The sequence below is a fragment of the Ambystoma mexicanum genome, chromosome 6p, assembly GCF_040938575.1.
Source record: "Ambystoma mexicanum isolate Mex_15411 chromosome 6p, UKY_AmexF1_1, whole genome shotgun sequence".
Lineage (NCBI taxonomy): Eukaryota > Metazoa > Chordata > Amphibia > Caudata > Ambystomatidae > Ambystoma > Ambystoma mexicanum.
In genome coordinates this window covers 1348015180-1348035396 of record NC_090935.1, presented here as the reverse complement: position 1 = coordinate 1348035396, position 20217 = coordinate 1348015180, and the positions used below count along the sequence as shown (strand labels likewise).

At 46.1% G+C, this 20217-nt stretch overlaps 1 protein-coding gene across 9 annotated transcripts in view; it reads right to left on the bottom strand.

The window, feature by feature from the left end:
* Positions 1 to 20217, bottom strand: part of LOC138510403 (uncharacterized) — a 1044636-nt gene that overhangs the window by 487956 nt on the left and 536463 nt on the right. For all 9 annotated transcript variants that reach the window (XM_069626035.1, XM_069626036.1, XM_069626029.1 and 6 more), the window contains 2 exons: positions 18494 to 18613; positions 6652 to 6771 (listed from right to left, as the gene is read on the bottom strand). In XM_069626035.1, the coding sequence (XP_069482136.1) occupies positions 6652 to 6771; positions 18494 to 18613 (240 nt within the window). The remainder of the gene's footprint in view (positions 1 to 6651; positions 6772 to 18493; positions 18614 to 20217) is intronic.

Sequence of the window (20217 nt, the reverse complement as noted above, 5' to 3'; positions counted from 1 at the left end):
CACTCGAGACAAAGAACACATTTTCTTCCTCGTCCTCCTCCACTTCCTCACCTGGGCGTCCTCCTCGCTCTGATCCACCTGAGCGGTGTTGGGCGGCCGACCCTGGCGGGTGAAGCTTGCCCGCCCTGGGCCTCTCGGTACCAGCACAGGCGAAATGGTCCGGCAAACCACACCGCCCACATGTCTTCCCTGCCGCCGGGCACTCTGCTGAGTGGGGCAGGTCGTATCCACACTTTATGCAAATTTCCCCTGCCCTTCCGGCCCTCTCTCGGGGAACACCTCCAGGCCTTCTGACACCCCTGCCGCCGCACCACATCGCACATACCTCCTCAGTCTTGATGGGGCGCGACCCTGCCTCCATCTTGGTTGCTCTCGCCTCTGACACCTCATAGCACCTCCCCAATTCAAGGATGCGCTGAAGCGTGATACCTGGTTCTCGTAACACCTGGCGCCTGAGCTTGCCTGATGAACACGCCTGGATAAGCATTGTCCTAATCATGTCCTCTGCATCTCCCCAGGTGCAGGATAAGGAGAGACGCCTCAGGCATCCATAGAATGAGTCCAGAGATTCATCGTCCTTCTGCTTGCCCGATAGCATCACAAAACGCTCATAGTCCGCGTTGGCAAGAGGCAAGAAGTAAGCCTGCAGGGCAGCCTTCGCCTGACCATATGATCCATCCCCAGGTGGCAGCGATTCAAAAATCTCTTGCACGGACGGTCCTGCCGAATAAATCATGGTTGCCAGCCTGGTGTCATCATCCACCACCTGGGCCGCTCGAAAGTACATGTCCAGACGGTCCACCCACCTTCTCCATCTGGGCCCTAGGCTAGATGGTGGGCCCGACACATCAAACTCGGGGATGGGCTGCAGAGCCGCCTGGGTACGCACCTGGGCCATGACCGGAAGGTTTTGTGGAGCAACGGGCCCCGCCGCTGGCTGTACAAAAGGTGGAAGACCTTGAGGAGCCGCCTGAACAAGTGGAGGTTGCTGCACAAGCTTCCCCTGAGGTGGCGCACGTGGCGGGGGTGGAGGAGGCCGCTGAATTGCAGCTGCGCCATCTTGGTCCTCAGTGTCACTCATGAGTCTGAGCGCACAGGCACCCCAGCATGGAACACTGGGGCCGCAACTCAAACTCCACAGTCACTGCCGCACCTTGTGATGATGAAGAGGGTGAAATCAGCGTGGCCACCCACCTGTTGATGAAGATGCACCACCTTGATGATGAAGAGGATGAAACAGAGTTTGTCCATCAGCCTGATGATGAAAGAGATGAGGATGAACTGTTCAGCCTTCAAATGTTCCAAAAATTAGAAGAAGAAAGATGTGTGGGTCATATAGATCCTAGGCCCAAAGCCTTCTTCCTTGCTTCCACTCGACGTAGTAAACCCAAAGAAAAGCCAAAATTGAAGATAGGCATATACTCCTGCAGGTATGCCTTCCTGCGGTCAGGGGTTCCAAATATTAAGCTTGGGGCCGCTTCCGAGCCGAAACCGGAGCCTCGTGAAGTCCCACAGCTTGTGTTCCAAAATGGCCACCAGCCGCGTGGGTAACGCACTACCCGCGGCAAAGAAACGAAGTGTTGCATCCATCTCGTTTCGGTGAAAAAATTATATTAATAGTCACCGCCGGGTCCGGGCATCGTTTCCCCCACTCATCGCCACTGTTGAGGGTTCGTCCATGCACCCATGCGGTCCTTTAGCCCCCAACTAGCAAGGACGACACCTCACACGCGTCCTTACTGTTCGGGCTTCCTGGTCGCTCTGCACGGCCGGGAAATGCCCCGTTTATTTATGCTGCACGCAGCGGCGTGCAACGTCACGCCGCCGCGTGCGTGCCCGTCATCGGGCAGCGCCACAGCTGCCATGGAGGGAGGTATTTTATTGCTCGTACTCAGAGATGGGTTGTGCAAGTAAAATGATGTATCAGAACCTGGCTTAGAGCAGCCTCGTTTTTAAGGCGATAGAGTTGAAGACGCACACAATGTACGCCATTTCCAGAAATGAACACATGGGAACACATGTGTGGGGTTTCTGCAATGCACTGTCCGTCCATAAAGCATGAAAGACAAATAGCACAAGGTGAAAAAGCAAAACAAGTGCCCTTAATATTAACACATGTTGTGTTTCCTTACATGAATCCCTTGAACAAACTGACTCATGTTAAAGAAAAAATTCTGGGTGTTTATCAAAAGAGGAAACATCAACACCAAATGTAACATATCATTAAGGATTAAGTCACTTAATGGAGGCATCATGCGTCGGAAGCAATATTTTCCTGATATGAGTGTGCCTTTGTTTAGCAGAGAGTCATGAGTTGTCAGGTCTGCATTTCAGTTCTATGGGATGCCCCTTACTAAGCAAAGCACCGTCGTGAGGTAAATGAGATGAAAGGGGCTCTCATTGCATAAGATATTAGTAACTTTTGCCCTGGGCAGGCAGAGAGAGGATGCAGGAATTAGTCAATTCCTACGTTTCTCTGGAGCACTTATGATACAAAGTCGATTAGTCACGTGCTAATGAGGTGGTGGCACTTTCCACTGTACCCCCACCAAGGAGTGGTATTATCAGCAGGGACATCACAATCTAGCAAGTCTTAATGAAACCTAATACTGCCCCTCACAGCCACTGACACAAATAAATCTACCTAAGGCTGGTCCTATTGGTGGTGGGTGTTGATCAGCCATTGATTGGTAAAATTGAGGGTGGAACCCGTTGGTCTGGGGCACACCCTCATCCAAATGAATTTGACTGCTGGTGAGGCTGCAGTGAGAGTGTGCAACGCCAAAGGGGGTGAAACTCTCATTTAGGTCTCTCCTACTCACTCAACTCCATTTGCATAACAGGCAGCATCCCAGTGCCACTAGTAGCGCTATGAGGCATCCAAAGTCACATTATTTCAGTTTATGTAACTGTCCCCTCGACACTGAAACCTGCGTTAATTAACCAAACAATGTCATCACATAGCCTCCTCAGCTCACCATACATTTATTTTTATGTAGCGTAAACGTAGTGTCTTTTACGCCCCGGTAACATTGCAAATGGAAATAACCAAGGGTCATCCACAAACCCAGAGACTCTGGAGACCTAACGAGATGATCCTGCGGGATATCACCCTTAGGGCCCGTATGGAGAAAGTAATCTCCAATTACTTTAGGGAAAACGATACCAGGGAAACGGACTGGAGAGTGGTTTGGGGTGCAGGGAAGGCGCTGGTTCGCAGTGAATTCATCTCCCAAACTGCAGCATATTTCAGAGAGAGAGAGAGAGACACTCCGGATGAAAATGGAGGGGGAGCTCAAGATCGCAAAAACACAACACAAGAGACATCACAGAACCTTATGAGCATTAAGAAAGATCAGAGCACAATTAGAAGCGAATATGGCAGACCGCTCTGCACAAACCCTCATAAACACCAAGCAAACATATTACACTCAAGGGGTCAAGGCCAACCGCCTACTGGCAGCCAGGCTACGTAAACAAAAAACCCAGAAATTAGGGATGACCTGGGCATGCTACACATGGCAGAAGGAGATAAGGTAAGGGTCATTGAGTCCTTCAATACAGGTTTACTTAAACGGAAAGGATTGGACCCAGATCTCCAGGCAAACTACGTGAAGGAGTTACAGATCCCGCAGATATCTAACAAGGGAAAATAAAATCTAGAAAAGCCTATTACGGCACAGGAGCTCAGTGACGCAATATCATCCCTGCCAGGCAATAAAGCGCCTGAACCCGATGGGGGAACGGATATTATAAAACCTTCAGATCACAACTACTTAACCCTGTAACACGTCTCTTGAACAAGATTAGAGAACAGGGGATAGTCGCAGGTGATATGGGGAAATCCACCATAGTATTAATTCTCAAGCCAGAGAAAGACCCAACAGTTTGCTCCAATTATCGCCCCATCTCTTTATTAAACAGTGATGCAAAAATATATAACAATGTCCTGGCAGGAAGATTGACAGGAATTCTGCCAGGGGTAATTCATAAAGATCAAGCTGGGTTCATTATTGGGAGACACATGCAGGATAATATAAGGAGGGCAATAGATATAACAGATCTGGGAAATAGAACAGGGCAAAAATTCTCCATAGCGGCATTGGATGCGCATAGAGCTTTCGAAAGTCTAGACTGGGGGTACTTATGGAGAGTGATGGAAGCATTTGGATGTGGACCGGACTTTACGAGAATGATATTAGCCAACTTCCAACTACTCACACAGGGATTCCTGGTTAACGAGCAGCATGTGGCACAGGTTAGGATCCTAAGAGGTACAAGGCAAGGATGTCCGCTGTCCCCCATAATTTTTGCCATGGCTATGGAACCACTGGCAGCTGTAATCAGATAGGATCAGGGAATCCAGGGCGTAGTAAGTGAAAAAGGGACACACAAAATAGCGTTATATGGAAAAGACATACTGCTATCGCAGAAGGACACAAAATTCTCATTGCCGAGAGTGATGGAGAAACTGCAGGAATTTGCGGCAGTCTCAGGCTTCAGCATAAACTATATTGAGTCTAAGGCCCTTAATGTAACCGAAGATCAGGGAGAAATAAGGGAACTCGGTAAGACATATCCATTGGTCTGTGAGGAAAAGAGTATAGAATACTTAGGGATAAATCTTACAAAGGGGTATAAGGGTCTCTATGGGGCAAACATAACCCCCCTGTGGAAGAACTTGCTGGAGGATCTGCACAGATGGGACAAGCAGGAACTCTCCTGGTTCGCGTGAATAGCAGCAGTTAAAATGATGACATTACACCATCTACTGTATATGATAAATTCGCTCCCGATAGAGATACTAGCGCGTATGATTAAAACTTTACAATCCAAAATGATCTCCTTCATTTGGCATAAGGAAACATCAAGGATACATAGAATATTGCTACTCCCCCCAGCAGTGGTAGGAGGATTGGGAGTCCCAGACGTGAAGAGATATATAATGGTGGAGCAAATAGCGCCTATGCTGCAGTGGGCAGCGAGTAAGACACGAAAAGGCTGGTGCGAAATTGAACTGTGAGCCACAATTGTCCCACTGGGAATGTTACACGCCATGAGAAAAGGATGCAGAGGAGCGGGAGGAGAGTTATTGGAGGCTACTAAAACATTGCTGAGGGGCTGTGATTAAACAATGAGATGGAAACAAATCCCCCCGAGACTAGGTCCCCGTACCCAAATGGCCCATAATGCTGACTTCACCTCTGGGCAGAAAGTAGCGTTCTAGGAATAATGGGGACCCCACAAACCCCCCACACTGGGAGAATTTTTCCACAATGGAGACCCACTGTCCTTTGAGGAGTTTTAGTGTAGGAGAGGGGGAAGGTACATGTATATACAAATTAGACATTGGATCTCTAAGAGTACTGTAAGAGAGGCAGAAACTAGAGCACCAACAAGACGTGAACTCACCCTCAGAGAGGGCTTGATATCAAAGGGAATCTCAAGACTATATAGATAACTTGACAGGACACAAGCAGGGGATAAGCTCCCCTATATGTTTACATGGGAAAGAGATTTCAGCGCGCCCATTACAGAGGAGAAATGGAGTGAAATCTGGCGGAGAGCACATAAAATATCTAAATGTACTGCAATCAAGGAAACTGCATATAGGATCTGTTATAGATGGTACCTAACCCTGCAGCGCCTACATGGGATGAATACAACCTACCCCTCACTATGCTGGAGGCAATGCAGGGAAGTAGGGGACCTATACCATATGTGGTGGGCATGCCCCAAAGTTCAAATGTTCTGGAAAGAGGTCTTTGGTCACATAAAGGATATCATGTGGACACAACTACCTAATTTGCCAACTGTAATTCTGCTGGGGGGGAGGTGGAGGAAATCTATGCTGCAAGTGGTGCCAATACTACGCTTATCACACATCTGTTGATGGCAGTCCGAATCACCTTAGCCCAGGGGTGGAGGACAATAGAAGGACCAGTTTTAGCCTGTTGGTGGGTAAAAATCTGACGGGTGCTTGCAATGGAAAAGGTGTGTGCGCTTAGATCCGGGAAATACCAGACAGATAACACCATAATATTTCAGACAGAGAACACCACTTTCCTAAACCGATCTTACTCAAAAACATACAGGTGACATGAATATAATGGGTGAATGGACAATGAAAACTACCCTGAAAATACAGAAGGTATAATTAAGCCCGGAAGAACTGTACATGAAGCACACATTGGGGTTCGGTGTAGGGAGGGGGTTGTTATTGTTAATGTTATTTGAATTATATCAAACTAATCTCAAGATCACAAAGGACATGTACATGAAACAAGGAGATCATCAGAACTGTTGAATGTTGTAATCTAACAAATGAACCCAATAAGAATTGGAGTAAATGTAATATATATTTGCAACATGTGAATATGAGAAAATAAATAAAATATATATATTTTAAAACCTAGGGTGTTTTCAGGTATATATTTTCAAAGATCAATGAAACAACATGATCAAATAACAACTTTCCTAAGATGCAGGCTCTAATTAAAAATGTGTCTGAAATTATCAATTGTTAGTGCATTTCAGCCATTCTGGGTACTACACATAGTTGCTGTTGTGTGCATGTTAACATTGTTCACCTGCGTCTACCAATATAAGGTACTCCGCTTTTATACTGCCATGGCATTTTCTTCTGCTTACCGGAATGAAATATCTGAGAGGATTTCTTTAATATCTTTCGTAGAATTAGTGGCAGTTCTTGCTGTTCCTTCATGTTTGAAGCAATGCTGCATGCCGGGAGACCATCACCATCGAATCCATCTACGGGTGAAGCAATAGAACACATGAGCCACCAATTGCACATTGGCTTTAGCAGCGTGCAATGCACTTCTAAATGACTGCGTGGGTTTCTTTTCCGTCTCTTCTCAGCGAGCCTTTGTTAATTAATTATGGATGTCTTGTAACTTCTCCATTTAATCTACGTGGCACAGTAGTACACGGCTGAGCCCTGAGCTTCCAATGAATCCCAATTCGTTTAAAATCTCTCCTTTATGGTCCCTTGCCAGAACATTTCCAGACCTGTGTCAAAACACACAAAAACATGCCTTTCGGTGCCGGCTTTACATGTTCAAAATGGGTGTATAATCGCCTACCTGTCAATCTAAAGCATAATCCCCCTTTGCGTGAGTGAATCGCCCCATTCCCTCGAGATACAGGTACTCTGAAGATCCTTTAAAAGTTAACTCCTAGCCATATCTCAACCCACAATACCCTCTGAGATTCACTCATCGTCTTGCTTCAGGCAGCAATAATCTGAGTGGTTGGAGACATTACAGGAGGGTGGGTTGTGATGCCTGGGACGAGGACGATTAGCCTTGTGGGAATATGGATAATTTGCAAGTAATCAGGGAATGATCACCTCTTCTAATTTATTCACCTCAGTACTGACTTGTATGTGGCTGCAAAAAGCAATATTATGTGGACAATCGCTCTCCTCAGACTAAGAAAACACAGAAAATAAGGGTCTTCCTAAATGCAGAACGCTGGGATTATAAAATTACTTTGTGTAACACTAATTGAGACGAATAGTTTGTAGGGAATCCCAAAATGCTGTAATTGTAATAGGACTTTGCATTGCTCATTGGAACCTAAATGCATGATGGGAAAAGGCTTATGAATTAATCTTAGCCGCTTTCAACTTTTCACAACCCCTAGTTCTCCCTGCCTGTGACACTGTAGAAGGGGACCACCCATACTTAAATCAGTATAGGTAATACCATCAATGGAAGCAGTCCAGCCTGAACTGCTAGGGCACGTCCCCTCTGCACAGAAACATAAGCAACCACAGACATGTTTCGGCCTTGTAGGGACTCATAATTGAGGTGAAGCTTGGTGCTCTATGGCATAGTCAACATGAAGCTCAAACCCCGCCCGTGTGGAGAAGTGGGCAGGGCTTAGCCCACTTTTTAATGTTTATGCTACTTGCAGCTCCTCCTGGGAGGGGAAGACGGGTAAGGATTGACCAAGGCAGGTGATCCTATAGCAGGAGAAGGGAGATCATAAAACTGGCAGCAGGAAACAGGGAAAATATGGGTTGTTCTGGTGAGGTTGGAGGAGGAAGAGGTGGCAGGCCAAGAGACCAGCAGGAGGAAGGAAGACGAAGTTTGGAGGTGGTTTCTGGAGAAGGTGATGTATTGGTGCAAGTGGTACTGCAAGGGATGTCAATTGGGGGTGATGAGGGATCAGAACTGTGGCCCCATTGCTCTCATTGCATAAAATATTTGTAACCTTTGCCCTGGGCAGGCAGAGAGAGGATGCAGGAATGAGTCAATTCCTACGTTTCTCTGGAGCACTTATGATACAAAGTCGATTAGTCACGTGCTAATGAGGTGGTGGCACTTTCCACTGTACCCCCACCAAGGAGTGGTATTATCAGCAGGGACATCACAATCTAGCAAGTCTTAATGAAACCTAATACTGCCCCTCACAGCCACTGACACAAATAAATCTACCTAAGGCTGGTCCTATTGGTGGTGAGTGTTGATCAGCCATTGATTGGTAAGATTGAGGGTGGAACCCGTTGGTCTGGGGCACACCCTCATCCAAATGAATTTGACTGCTGGTGAGGCTGCAGTGAGAGTGTGCAACGCCAAAGGGAGTGAAACTCTCATTTAGGTCTCTCCTACTCACTCAACTCCATTTGCATAACAGGCAGCATCCCAGTGCCACTAGTAGCGCTATGAGGCATCCAAAGTCACATTATTTCAGTTTATGTAACTGTCCCCTCGACACTGAAACCTGCATTAATTAACCAAACAATGTCATCACATAGCCTCCTCAGCTCACCATACATTTATTTTTATGTAGCGTAAACGTAGTGTCTTTTACGCCCCGGTAACATTGCAAATGGAAATAACCAAGGGTCATCCACAAACCCAGAGACTCTGGAGACCTAACGAGATGATCCTGCGGGATATCACCCTTAGGGCCCATATGGAGAAAGTAATCTCCAATTACTTTAGGGAAAACGATACCAGGGAAACGGACTGGAGAGTGGTTTGGGGTGCAGGGAAGGTGCTGGTTCACAGTGAATTCATCTCCCAAACTGCATCATATTTCATAGAGAGAGAGAGAGAGAGACACTCCGGATGAAAATGGAGGGGGAGCTCAAGATCGCAGAAACAGAACACAAGAGACATCACAGATAACCTTATGAGCATTAAGAAAGATCAGAGCACAATTAGAAGCGAATATGGCAGACCGCTCTGCACAAACCCTATTAAACACCAAGCAAACATATTACACTCAAGGGGTCAAGGCCAACCGCCTACTGGCAGCCAGGCTACGTAAACAAAAAACCCAGAAATTAGGGATGACCTGGGCATGCTACACATGGCAGAAGGAGATAAAGTAAGTGCCATTGAGTCCTTCAATACAGGTTTACTTAAACGGAAAGGATTGGACCCAGATCTCCAAGCAAACTACGTGAAGGAGTTACAGATCCCGCAGATATCTAACAAGGGAAAATAAAATCTAGAAAAGCCTATTACGGCACAGGAGCTCAGTGACACAATATCATCCCTGCCAGGCAATAAAGCGCCTGAACCCGATGGGGGAACGGATATTATAAAACCTTCAGATCACAACTACTTAACCCTGTAACACGTCTCTTGAACAAGATTAGAGTACAGGGGATAGTTGCAGGTGATATGGGGAAATCCACCATAGTATTAATTCTCAAGCCAGAGAAAGACCCAACAGATTGCTCCAATTATCGCCCCATCTCTTTATTAAACAGTGATGCAAAAATATATAACAAGGTCCTGGCAGGAAGATTGACAGGAATTCTGCCAGGGATAATTCATAAAGATCAAGCTGGGTTCATTATTGGGAGACACATGCAGGATAATATAAGGAGGGCAATAGATATAACAAATCTGGGAAATAGAACAGGGCTAAAATTCTCCATAGCGGCATTGGATGCGCATAGAGCTTTCGAAAGTCTAGACTGGGGGTACTTGTGGAGAGTGTTGGAAGCATTTGGATTTGGACCGGACTTTACGAGAATGATATTAGCCAACTTCCAACTACCCACACAGGGATTCCTGGTTAACAAGCAGCATACGGCACAGGTTAGGATCCTAAGAGGTACAAGGCAAGGATGTCCGCTGTCCCCCCTAATTTTTGCCATGGCTATTGAACCACTGGCAGCTGTAATCAGATAGGATCAGGGAATCCAGGGCATAGTAAGTGAAAAAGGGACACACAAAATAGCGTTATACGGAAAAGACATACTGCTATCGCAGAAGGACACAAAATTCTCATTGCCGAGAGTGATGGAGAAACTGCAGGAATTTGCGGCAGTCTCAGGCTTCAGCATAAACTATATTAAGTCTAAGGGCCTTAATGTAAGTGATGACAGTGTCGGAGGCGGCCTCTGAGGAAGTACGTGTGTCGGAGGTGCGGCTTGACACGGTCCGACGCGGAGGTGCGTAGGATGCGTTAGTGGGTCCTTTCCTCGAACCCTCGAATCCGGCATCCAGCATCCCGTCCCGTCTCGCTCGAGTGCGCGGGCAAGGCAGTGCGGAGAACAACGCTGGGAGAAAGTGTGGGAGAAGGACAGGAAGAAGGAGAGGCCCCGATTGCAAGGAATCAGGTGAGAGCCTAACCGCGTTGCGCCGCGCCGTGTCCCTGGTCTGCTCTGGAATTGGGCCAAATACCGCACACCACGGCACGGCGGCTCGCGAAGCTCCCAGTGGTGTCTGATTCTCACGGCCCCACGGGCATTGACACTAAGCCAGGGGTGGCCCTGGGCTATTGGCCCCCTTTATTAAAAGGAGCCTATAGGGAGTCTTCTTGAAAGAGGTGGGGCGGTACCTCCAGCACCCCCCCAGAGCTTGAGGGGGGCAGACGGCAGTTCCTTTACCCTGACTGACCTCTCCCCTCGATAGGAGGAGGGGCTGGAGTCAGAGGAGATAGTGAGGCACCTATAAGTGGTGCAGAGGTATCAAGTACTAACATACCCTACCCTGAGTTGTACCGGGGAAGAAGGGGAACCTGCCATCATTACCTAGTGACTGAGGGCCCCCGCCCAAGAGACGGGCCCTATAGCCCCCTGGTTGATTGACAAGGGGGGCCCACAGGAAAAGGCGGAAAATCAACTTTGCTCCCCGTGTGGAACGAGGGGAATCACCTCACCACGCAAATATCGGACCTCTCTACCTTTACTCTGGAAAGCGAAGAGGGCTACAACATAGACATGCAGTGGGGCAGAAGAGCCCCCCACTCGATATACAATCTACGCAAAAATAAGTGCCCATCCATTAAGGAATCCAAAGAGTGCCCAAAGAAAGGGGGAAAATCCAAAAAGAACACTAAAAATGCCCTACCAGTGATGCAAGGGGCTATAACCGAGTTTTTTTCCGGTGAATCCTCCCCCTGCCATCAACTCTACAGTAAACGAGGATATGACAGCACCGACACACAACGATGGCATCTCCTTAAACACCTCTAATTTTGATGACATAGATAACAATTCCCTTCTTGATCTATGCCTGACCATACAGAAAGGGATGCAGACTCAAACTCCGATGAAGCCAAACAGTGGCATAATGCCTACTAAAGATAGTAGCATGAATAATTCCACAGGGGAACACCACGCGCCGGAAAGGAGCAGTCGATTATCTGCATCCCCCAACTCAGTAATGACGTCGATGGAGGACGATCCAGATAACTTAACGGTAGATAACATCGACCTACACCCTAGCCCATCAAAGATAATTGAGCTTCAATCATCGGTGGCGGCCCTGCAATTTGCCCTCAAGATACTTTTACAGATGTCGGGACGTATCCTGGCCAATACCAACTCTATCACTATGGCCTTAGGCTCCAAAGTTCTCGGGAAGAGGCTGAAATGAATCTATCAGCTGCGCTATTCACAGCAGACGCGATCAATGAGCATGAAGTGGAGATGGAAGAAAACGAGGGGCCATTTGTATCCAATAGTAACAGCATAATTGAGGTACCTCTAGAAGAAGGGGATGAACGGGAGCAGGAACATAGTCCCCAGCCCCCCCTCACACGCAAACAGCGCAGACTGGCAAAAAAGGCACTGAAGAATAAGCCAGTGGCTACAGGTGCCCAATCTCCTACATTGGGTCCTAAATCAGCACCGGAGACACGGTCTAAAAAGGCCAGGAAAAGAATGGTGAGAGCAGCCCAACGGGCGGCTAGGGCTAAGGGCCCACTGTCAGATTGGCTGATACCTGAAGAGAAGGCAACTGAAGTGGACGATAATGATGCATCTGTGCTATGCGAAGAGCCTGATCAGGAAACCAGCATATATACACAGCCGGATATGTGCCCGAGACACAGGCGTCAGGGGAACCCGGGGAGTCACCATCACTGGATCTGAAGAGAGCAGTGAACGATACAACTACTAATCGCATCTGCTTCATCAAGAACTTATACCCCAGCGGCAAAAACCCTTGGTTAGCACGCTCTGAGTTGCTCGCTAGATTATACCACATACCCCAACTGCGTGTTTTAAAATCTGAGGACTTTCTTTTCATTGAACCACTTGGCTGTCCTAATCCCAATATCTCGGCCATACATTGTACCTTCCCGACTACGGCGCAGTTAATCAGGAATCACAAAAAGGACATGATGGCTGTGGACATTGAGATTGATGTGGATCCTAGGAGAAGGGCCTCTTGTCAAAACCAGAAGACATTACACCCTCAGTGCCGGCTGACACTGTACCTAAAACGGGGGAGGGGGACAACCTTGCACTGGCTGAAATACAGCAAGCCTTGAAATCATTGCTAGAATCTATCCCGCAAATGCTAAAGAACCATTGATGTTTATCATTACTTTCTTGGAACTGCAGAGGCTTTTCTCATCTTCTGAGATCTGAGGGCTCGGCAGACCTACTGTCACAACATAGCTGTATCTGTCTCCAAGAGACATGGTCTCTCGACCCACTTTTACTTGATGGCTTTGTTATACACCAAGCGGAGGCTAAACGTGGCAGTATGGGTCGTCCCTATGGGGGGCTTCTAACTGGGGTAATGAATTCGATTACATCTCGTAAGATACAGTGTAAAGCCGAGGAGCAACTCCTGGCAGTAGAAGTTGAATTACACTACGAAAGAGGCCTGGGAAGATATTTAGTTATCCATCTTTTTCAACCCCCCAGGAGAACTGATGCGTGATTCATTACAGGAGGCGATTCAGGACCTGTTGTCTTCCTGGTGGCTGAGAGATGGAAATGTGGCTGTGATGGTCATGGGCGATTTTAACTGCCATATGACTGATGAAACATTCATAACCTCTAATCCTGACCTTAACACTAGGTGTGAAATGACCCATGGAAAGAGAGAAGCTGAAGGGCTAGGCTGGCTGCAATTGTTTGGAGCTTGGGACATGGCCATGATTAATGGCCGTACCAGGGGAGATCGACCGGGGAAACACACTTGGTCTAACGGTGCCTCTTTCAGCACGTTAGACTATATATTCATGTGCCCCGAGCTACAGACAAGAGTAACTGACATGGCCGTGAAGCACAATGAATGGAGCGACCACGCATCGCTACAGTGCACCTATGCATCCCTATTCCCATATCTGTACCTCCTAATATAGGCAGTATCCAAACCAACTGTGCAGGAACCAGAATTGTATGGTCCGAGAGAAATATAAGCTTCGCTACGGAAGCACTTAAATCTATGGTCGCCCCAGATTTCCTTGAGTTTGAATATATGTCGATTAATGAGATTGAGGATTGGATATCCAAATTCTCAGGCCAGCATGCTACGGCCAATAAGGGTCATATGCTAAAGATAGGGGGGTGCATACCCCCGTTTAACAGGGAAATTAGGGACACTAAGAGAGGCCTCAGAGCGGCTATTCGAGGTCTGAAACCGATGAACCTACCTGGAGCCTTATACCGGGAGAAACTAAAGATAATTAAAAATCGATACAGAGCAGACATCAAATATATTAAGAGCTCTGAAAAAAACATTAGGTATCAGAAGCTAGTACAAATTATCTGTACTAGAAACTCTCGCGGCATTTGGTCTCTCCTTAACGAGAACAGAGAGAAGGTCAAAGGCCCCTTAGTTAACCCAATAAGTAAGGAAGCATGGGAAAAGTTCCTACTAGATCGGAACTCAGGAGGAATAGAAACCTTGAGCAGCTCTATGGTGAAGGCTCCCTCTCCGTTGCCCTTTGACATCTCAGTAGAGGCAATAAAGAACAAAATAGTTGCCCTCAAGTCCTCTAGATCCTCCGGACCCAACGGACTAGCCAATATAGTGATTAAGAGCCATCCTCTATTTTGGGCCGACTTGTTTGCGCTACTTTTCAATAAAATATTAGAGCAGGGGGCAATCCCCAGATCATGGCAAACGGCCATTCTTATTCCGGTATTCAAAAAAGGTAGCCGTTTGGATCCTAATAATTACAGGCTGTTATCCATGTTAGATATCTCTGGTAAGTTATTTGCCTCGTTGCTATTCAGTGAGCTGCAAAAATGGGTTGACAATTCAAAAATACTCAGCAGATTCCAATGCGGGTTTAGGCAGGATTTTTCCACCGCACATAACCTCTTGGTTATGGATATACTGCGTACACGGGCACTTAGCAAGGGGCAGCCCCCGCTGTACGCTTTATACATCGACTTTAAGGCCGCATTTGACTCGATCCCCCGAGGGAGACTATGGGCCAAGCTAGAAAAATTGGGATGCCCGACAGGCTTGTTATATTACTTAAAATTACTCCATCACAACACTACAGCATGCCTTAGACTAAATCAGGAAGGAAACTTAACTCGAAAGGTGACGCAAGACAGTAGGGTAAAGCCGGGATGCGTTACTGCACCCCTTATTTACAACCTGTATGTGTACGACATCCCGGCAGCCCTGGCTGAGGTCGACAATTGTCCACCTAAAGTCGGGGAAGTACTGTGCGCAGTACTTGCATATGCGGACGATTTGGTTATCTTTGATAACACCATAGGTGGCCTAAGGCGCTCTGCTACTTCTCTCTGGGATTAGGCCAGAATTAATGGCCTAGTGATCAACCTGGATAAGACAAAAGTATTAAGATTCACGAGGAAAAGAGCAACTCGCGTGAATCTGATGGTACATGGTAACCTAATACCCTACGCTCCATCCTACCGCTACTTTGTAGACAGGGGCTACGCGATTACTCACTTTGTAGACAGGGGCGAATCACAAGAGCAATGCAAGTCACCTCACTCATTTCCTCCTTTACAAATAAGCAGGGTGGCTTTACCTTATGGGTGACGCGTCACCTTTACATCCAAGTGTTTGCACCCATGATCGTTTATGGACTTGAATCACTGCATACTATGGATCTAGGGTGGTTACAAGTGCTGGAGGGCAAGTTCTGGAGACGAATCTTGGGACTATCTCCGGGGATACCGATGGCTCTGATTAGAATAGAGCTGGGCCTTCCCTCCCTTAAGGCTATGGATCTGAGGAAAAGAGCCTGTTTCCTGTTTCCACCTTAAGATGATAAGTGACTCTAATAACCCCCTTCTATCCGTGATCCACCAGGAGGTGACCAAAAAATATTCCACCTCACCCTTCAATAAAAACATGGTTACATTTTTTATTGACATTGGCTGGATACACAGAGGGACTATGGTCACAAAGGAAACCATACATGCATTAGGTAATAAAATAGACAGATGGGACTGGCTAGAGAATTTCGCACACATAAGTAATCTTGAGACATATCATTTTGTCAAATACCGGCTGTATAATTTCATGAAGCCTCAAGCTTACTTATCTCTCTGCCCCTCCAGGAAACTTAGACGCTTTATTATCCTGTTTAGATTAGAGCAATTACCTACTTTGTATAGCAGAGGGGCTTGGGAGAAAATCCCTGTGGACAAGCGCATATGCCGTCTCTGTAAATCCCCTGATTGTCTTGAGACAGCTAGACACCTTCTCATGGGACGTCAGACACTGAGAGACATTATTCTTCGCCATCTGGGCAACTTTGTACATGATTGTGCAACAATACATGATATGTCTTTCAGTATTTATTGCACCAATACCAGCAACATGCACTTATTTATTGCACTCTATAACATCTGGCAACAAGTGGAACTTGGCCTAAAGAGTGGGGTGGAATCTTCCCAAGACTGAGGAGCACATGAAAATACGCAGAGTTCCTCTATGGAGAGGGAAATTAGCTTCCTACGTAGTATATGTAATGGTTCTTTTTAGATATAGTTTTTAATGTCGATATGCATATATGATTTTATTTTATTTGTTTCTAGGTTTATGTACATTCTATATTGAGTATAATGTTTTGTATTTTGTAATATGTAAAAAACTGTATGTGTAAAGTCTCAATTTATTTTCATACTACATCACATTAAAGAATTTGTTTAATGTAACCGAAGATCAGGGAGAAATTAGGGAACTCGTTAAGACATATCCATTGGTCTGTGAGGAAAAGAGTATAGAATACTTAGGGATAAATCTTACAAAGGGGTATAAGGGTCTCTATGGGGCAAACATAACCCCCCTGTGGAAGAACTTGCTGGAGGACCTGCACAGATGGGACAAGCAGGAACTCTCCTGGTTCGCGCGAATAGCAGCAGTTAAAATGATGACATTACACCATCTACTGTATATGATAAATTTGCTCCGGATAGAGATACTAGCGCGTATGATTAAAACTTTACAATCCAAAATGATCTCCTTCATTTGGCATAAGGAAACATCAAGGATACATAGAATATTGCTACTCCCCCAAGCAGTGGCAGGAGGATTGGGAGTCCCAGACGTGAAGAGATATATAATGGTGGTGCAAATAGCGCCTATCCTGCAGTGGGCAGCGAGTAAGACACGAAAAGGCTGGTGCGAAATTGAACTGTGAGCCACAATCGTCCCACTGGGAATGTTACACGCATTGAGAAAAGGATGCAGAGAAGCGGGAGGACAGTTATTGGAGGCTACTAAAACATTGCTGAGGGGCTGTGATCAAACAATGAGATGGAAACAAATCCCCCCGAGACTAGGTCCCCGTACCCCGATGGCCCATAATGCTGACTTCACCTCTGGGCAGAAAGTAGCTTTCTAGGAATAATGGGGACCCCCCAAACCCCGACACTGGGAGAATTTTTCCACAATGGAGACCCACTGTCCTTTGAGGAGTTTTAGTGTAGGAGAGGGGGAAAGTACATGTATATACAAATTAGACATTGGATCTCTAAGAGTACTGTAAGAGAGGCAGAAACTAGAGCACCAATAAGACGTGAACTCACCCTCAGAGAGGGCTTGATATCAAAGGGAATCTCAAGACTATATAGATTACTTGACAGGACACAAGCAGGGGATAAGCTCCCCTATATGTTTAGATGGGAAAGAGATTTCAGCGTGCCTATTACGGAGGAGAAATGGAGTGAAATCTGGAGGAGAGCACATAAAATATCTAAATGTACTGCAATCAAGGAAACTGCATATAGGATCTGTTATAGATGGTACCTAACCCTGCCGCGCCTACACGGGATGAATACAACCTACCCCTCACTATGCTGGAGGCAATGCAGGGAAGTAGGGGACCTATACCATATGTGGTGGGCATGCCCCAAAGTTAAAATGTTCTGGAAAGAGGTCTTTGGTCACACAAAGGATATCATGTGGACACAACTACCTAATTTGCCAACTATAATTCTGCTGGGGGCGGAGGTGGAGGAAATCTATGCTGCAAGTGGTGCCAACACTACGCTTATCACACATCTGTTGATGGCAGTCCGAATCACCTTAGCCCAGGGGTGGAAGACAATAGAAGGACCAGTTTTAGCCTGTTGGTGGGTAAAAATCTGACGGGTGCTTGCAATGGAAAAGGTGTGTGCGCTTAGATCCGGGAAATACCAGACAGATAACACCATAATATTTCAGATAGAGAACACCACTTTACTAAGCCGATCTTACTCAAAAACATACAGGTGACATGAATATAATGGGTGAATGGACAATGAAAACTACCCTGAAAATACAGAAGGTATAATTAAGCCCGGAAGAACTGTACATGAAGCCCACATTGGGGTTCGGTGTAGGGAGGGGGTAGTTATTGTTAATGTTATTTGAATTATATCAAACTAATCTCAAGATCACAAAGGACATGTACATGAAACAAGGAGATCATCAGAACTGTTGAATGTTGTAATCTAACAAATGAACCCAATAAGAATTGGAGTAAATGTAATATATATTTGCAACATGTGAATTTGAGAAAATAAATAAAATATATATATATTTTAAAACCTAGGGTGTTTTCAGGTATATATTTTCAAAGATCAATGAAACAACATGATCAAATAACAACTTTCCTAAAATGCAGGCTCTAATTAAAAATGTGTCTGAAATTATCAATTGTTAGTGCATTTCAGCCATTCTGGGTACTACACATAGTTGCTGTTGTGTGCATGTTAACATTGTTCACCTGCGTCTACCAATATAAGGTACTCCGCTTTTATACTGCCATGGCATTATCTTCTGCTTACCGGAAAGAAATCTCTGAGGGGGTTTCTTTAATATCTTTCGTAGACTTAGTGGCAGTTCTTGCTGTTCCTTCATGTTTGAAGCAATGCTGTATGCCGGGAGACCATCACAATCGAATCCATCTAGGGGTGAAGCAATAGAACACATTAGCCACCAATTGCACATTGGCTTTAGCAGCGTGCAATGCACTTATAAATGACTGCGTGGGTTTCTTTTCCGTCTCTTCTCAGCGAGCCTTTGTTAATTAATTATGGATGTCTTGTAACTTCTCCATTTAATCTACCTGGCACAGTAGTACACGGCTGAGCCCTGTGCTTGCAATGAATCCCAATTCGTTTAAAATCTCTCCTTTATGGTCCCTTGCCAGAACATTTCCAGACATGTGGCAAAACACACAAAAACATGCCTTTCAGTGCCGGCTTTACATATTCAAAATGGGTGTATAATCGCCTACCTGTCAATCTAAAGCATAATCCCCCTTTGCGTGAGTGAGTCGCCCCATTCCCTCAGGATACAGGTACTCTGAAGATCCTTTCAAAGTTAACTCCTAGCCATATCTCAACCCACAATACCCTCTGAGATTCACTCATCGTCTTGCTTCAGGCAGCAATAATCTGAGTGGTTGGAGACATTACCGGAGGGTGACTTGTGATGCCTGGGACGAGGACGATTAGCCTTGTGGGAATATGGATAATTTGCAAGTAATCAGGGAATGATCACCTCTTCTAATTTATTCACCTCAGTACTGACTTGTATGTGACTGCAAAAAGCAATATTATGTGGACAATCGCTCTCCTCAGACTAAGAAAACACAGAAAATAAGGGTCTTCCTAAATGCAGAACGCTGGGATTATAAAATTACTTTGTGTAACACTAATTGAGACGAATAGTTTGTAGGGAATCCCAAAATGCTGTAATTGTAATAGGACTTTGCATTGCTCATTGGAACCTAAATGCGTGATGGGAAAAGGATTATGAATTAATCTTAGCCACTTTCAACTTTTCACAACCTCTAGTTCTCCCTGCCTGTGGCACTGTAGAAGGGGACCACCCATACTTAAATCAGTATGGGTAATACCATCAATGGAAGCAGTCCAGCCTGAACTGCTAGGGCACGTCCCCTCTGCACAGAAACATAAGCAACCACAGACATGTTTCGGCCTTGTAGGGCCTCATAATTGAGGTGAAGCTTGGTGCTCTATGGCATAGTCAACATGAAGCTCAAACCCCGCCCGTGTGGAGAAGTGGGCAGGGCTTAGCCCACTTTTTAATGTTTATGCTACTTGCAGCTCCTCCTGGGAGGGGAAGACAGGTAAGGATTGACCAAGGCAGGTGATCCTATGGCAGGAGTAGGGAGATCATAAAACTGGCAGCAGGAAACAGGGAAAATATGGGTTGTTCTGGTGAGGTTGGAGGAGGAAGAGGTGGCAGGCCAAGAGACCAGCAGGAGGAAGGAAGACGAAGTGTGGAGGTGGTTTCTGGAGAAGGTGATGTATTGGCGCAAGTGGTACTGCGAGGGATGTCAATTGGGGGTGATGAGGGATCAGAACTGTGGCCCCATTGCTCTCATTGCATAAGATATTAGTAACTTTTGCCCTGGGCAGGCAGAGAGAGGATGCAGGAATGAGTCAATTCCTACGTTTCTCTGGAGCACTTATGATACAAAGTCGATTAGTCACGTGCTATTGAGGTGGTGGCACTTTCCACTGTACCCCCACTAAGGAGT